The 3,791-nt window shown below is 55.0% G+C and overlaps 1 protein-coding gene across 1 annotated transcript; it reads right to left on the bottom strand.

Annotated features, from left to right (window-relative positions):
• Window positions 1-1,558: 1,558 nt before the first annotated feature.
• Window positions 1,559-2,628, bottom strand: LOC307067906 (uncharacterized protein; the record flags this gene model as incomplete). Its single annotated transcript, XM_079725533.1, is given in 2 exon segments — window positions 1,559-1,947; window positions 1,950-2,628. Coding segments are annotated over 2 exon segments (1,068 nt in total).
• Window positions 2,629-3,791: the final 1,163 nt, after the last annotated feature.

A 3,791-nucleotide genomic window follows, 5' to 3' on the forward strand; every position in this document is an offset into this window, starting at 1 on the left:
GTGATACGGCCTTTTAAACAAAGGGCCATGTAGAGTAGAACCTAAGACTTTCTGGGAGCCAGAATCTTGGGTAATGACTGGGTTCTTCTGAAGTTCAGAGTCTTGGATTCTTGCAGAGGTAAGAGTCTTGGGTAAGGCCTCGAAGCTTGTGTAGGCCTGGATCTTGAGCAAGGCCTGGGTTCTTGTGGAGGCCAGGGTTTGGGATAAGGCCTGAGTTGTTATGGAGGCCTGGTCTCTTGGGTCAGCCAGAGTCTTGAGTAAGGGCTGGACCCTTATGGGGGCCAGGATCTCGATTAATTCCTGTGTCCTTGTGGAAGTTAGGGTCATGGGTATGTTCTGAGCTCCTGTAAATTCCAGCATCTTGTGTAAGGCCACATCTCCTTTTGACTTCAGTGGCTTGGGTAAGGCCTGGATTCTTATGGAGGTCAGAATCTTGAGTAAGGCCTTGGCTTCTGCAGATGCCAGAATCTTGGGTCAGACCTGGATTCTTGTAGTCTCCTGAGTCTTGGGTAAGTCTTGAGCCCTTATAGATGCGAGGGGTTTGCACAAGGCCTGGGTTCTTATGGAGACCAGATTCCTGGCAAAGGACTGAGCTCTTGTTGATTGCAGAGTCTTGGGCAATGTATGGACTCTTCTGTGGCCCAGAGTCTTGGGTAAAGTCTGGACTCCCAGAGACTCCTGAATCTTGGGCATTACCTGTACTCTTGTCACATCCAGAATCTTGAGAAGGGTGTGGGCTATTATGGAAGCCTGTTTTTTGGGAGAGCGCTTGACTTTTATAGAGTACAGTCCCTTGGTTTCGCTCAAGATTCCTATAGACTCCAGAATCGTGCATGAAGCCTGAGCTCCTATTAATGTAAGAAGTTTGGAGAAATGATGTGTTCTTGCAGAGACCAGAGAGTTGCGTGAGATATGGGCTTTTAAAGAAACGTCCATGTAGAGTAGAACCTAAGATCTTCTGGGAGTCAGAATCTTGGGTAATGACTGGATTCTTCTGAAGTTCAGAGTCTTGGGAAAGGCTTCGATTCTTGCAGAGGTAAGGGTCTTGGGTAAGGGCTGGAAGCTTGTGGAGGCCTGGATCTTGAGCAAGGCCTTGGTTCTTGGGGAGGCCTGTGTCTCGGGTAAGGCCTGGGTTCTTGTGGAGGCCTGGATTTGGGGTAAGTCCTGGTTTTCTGAAACTCTACAGTCTTTTGAACGGCCTCGGGTCCTTTGGAGGATAGAGCCTTGCTTGAGGCCTAGACTCTCATGAAGTTCAGGGGCTGGTTTTTGGTTCGGTAAGTAGCGGATAACTGGGGAGGGATGGGAACCTGGGGAGAGAGGACAGAGTGAGGAGACTAGGAGGTTGGGGGAAAGGTGGGGGTTCGTATTAAGTTGGAGCGCTTCTGGTGGTTGCTGTTTTGATGAAGGACAAAGGATCTGGTAGAAACAAGAGGCAGAGAAAGAGTGCATTTGGGAGACATGGTGCATGGTGAGCTCTGGGCACTGGTCAGAAAATGGAAGCAAGGTTGAGAAAGTTCAGCATGTTGGAGTACACCAAGAATTAGGGGTAGACTGGGGTCTAGGGATCCGTGTTTCTCTTCTCATACCTGCAAGGATGGAAGCTACAGTAAGGGAAGGTCTTGGACTGTACAAATTTGTCTTTGGCACCATTTGAGATCTTCCATTCCATATTCCCCAACTCCACGTAACCCAATATGGATCCTGTGGAGGGCTTGGCACTGTCCCCACTACATTGCTTCAGTGTTTGCTCAGCTGTACCAGAGCTCACCAGACCATGCCCCTCTTGGGGCCTGGAGAGGGTACCCAAGTCATTTCTGGAGTACCCAGAGTTCTGAGGGGGACACACATGGAATAAGTTCTGCTTTACCCTGTGGGCACCGTAGACCACATGGCCGGAGGAGCTGCCTTGGCTGAAGGCAGACAAGTTAGAGGGAATAGAATCTAGGATGGCGGTGGGGTGGTGGAAGGGACTGGAGTGGTCGTTAGGGCCATGACCAGTGCTGGGACAGAGGTTGTGGCAGAGTTTGTTACAGGTGCTAGTGTAGGGGCTAGGGCAGGAGTAGTTGCAGGGTCAGAAGTTGGGGGAGGGACTGGGGCACAAGTTGTGGGACGGGCCAGAGCGTTGGCATGAGTATAGGTCAGACGAGCATAGGTCAGTGTGCAGAGAGAATTGTGACACAGGGACTGGGCTGAGGCATGTTGAGGGGGCCTGGGCTTGGACCTGGGTTGGGGTATGGGCTGTGGTATGCTCAGGGCCATGGAAATGGGCAGGGCCGTGCTGAGGGCTGAGGGTTCGGAGGGGGTCTGGGCCTGGGGGATGGTGTGCGCAGGGGGCTGGAATGTGGAGCAAGTCTGGGCCTGAGGTGGGGCGTGCTCAGAGGAGTAGGTGGAGAAGAAGGTCTGAGCTTTGGCAGGAGTGTTCCCAGTGGGGTGAACTAGGCAGAAGGCCTGGGCCTTGGAGGAAGTGTGCTCATGGGCGTGGCCTCGGGAACAAGTCTCGGCCTGGGGTGGGGGGCTTGTGCTCAGGGGGATGGGCTGAGGAGAAAATCTGGGCCTTGGCAGGAGAATGCGCCGGGAGCTGAAATGGGGTTCAGGTCTGGGCCCGGGCTGGGGCCTGGGCTGGGTCATAGTCTGGGGTCTTAGTCTTGCTCTCTTGGGGCAGGCAGAGTGGAACCACGTCCACCTTGCTCATCCTGCGGAGCTTGGAAGATGTCTCTTACCTGCAGTTAAAGGTGGCTTGGGACTTTAAGGCTGTGACCAGAGGGGCCTCCCCAGCTCGCACTACCCCCTCCTTCCACAGTCCCCGTGGAGCCTCCGTGGAAACCCAAGCCCATCCACACTGAGGCGGCATCCAGCAGCACTTAGAGGCCTTCTCATCATTTTGTCTGGTATCCAGGAGTCAAGGTGGTTTGGGTGCCCGAGCAGGAAGCCTGGGCGATGGCGGAAGCGGGGAGGAACTCTTGAGCACAGGTTCTTGGGATCCATGGAGCAGCACATGCACATGCGATGGCTGCCTACACAGCTGGCTTGCTTGTCTGCGGGGAAAGGCGAGATGGGACCGGGACAGGCCCACATCCCCTTAGCACACGCTGGTGTCCACTCACCTTTGGGGAAAATATGATTGAAAAGTGCCCACAAGGGTCCCTTCAGATGCCTCCATAGCTGAAGAAAGCAGGGGACGGGGGAGGCCGGGAGCAGGGTGAGCCCTGGAATCCAACCCTTGCCCGGCCACACCCCAGCAGCCCTCCCACCTCAGCCCCTTCAAGACCCTAGGGCTCCCCCAACACCACTGCCCAGATCCTGCCCTGACCAGAGTCACCACGTTGACCTAAGGAAAGAGAAGGGATCGTAAAAGGCGTGATCCAGAGCTGGGGCAGGGTGAGGCGGAGCTGAGAGCTGCAAGTTCCCGAAGGCTGGGATGGTTACTTACCAAGCAAAGTCCTTGGCTTGGAGGAGATCTGGTCCTGGCTTGGGACCTTCACTCCAGCTCGCCTGCACACCCAGCTCCTGGATCAGCTGGGTTAGTTCTTGCTGCTGTGCCCCAGAGCAGAAGTCGATGTCCGTGAGCAGCCGGGCAGGGGCTGGGCGCGGTGGGCCCCACCAGGGAGCACTCCCCCAGACCGCAGAAACCATATGGCTCTGTCGTTTTGGAGCTAGGAAATACACAAAGGGGAGGAAGCACAGAGGGGCCGTTCCTTTTGCTGTGGAAAACTGGCCCCCATTCTTTGCTCTTCCAGAGGCCAGGAGGGTTCCCAAGACACAGTGCGCCAATGGGTCTGCAGACGAAGGGC

This window comes from Hyperoodon ampullatus (assembly GCF_949752795.1).
Source record: "Hyperoodon ampullatus genome assembly, chromosome: 19".
NCBI lineage: Eukaryota > Metazoa > Chordata > Mammalia > Artiodactyla > Ziphiidae > Hyperoodon > Hyperoodon ampullatus.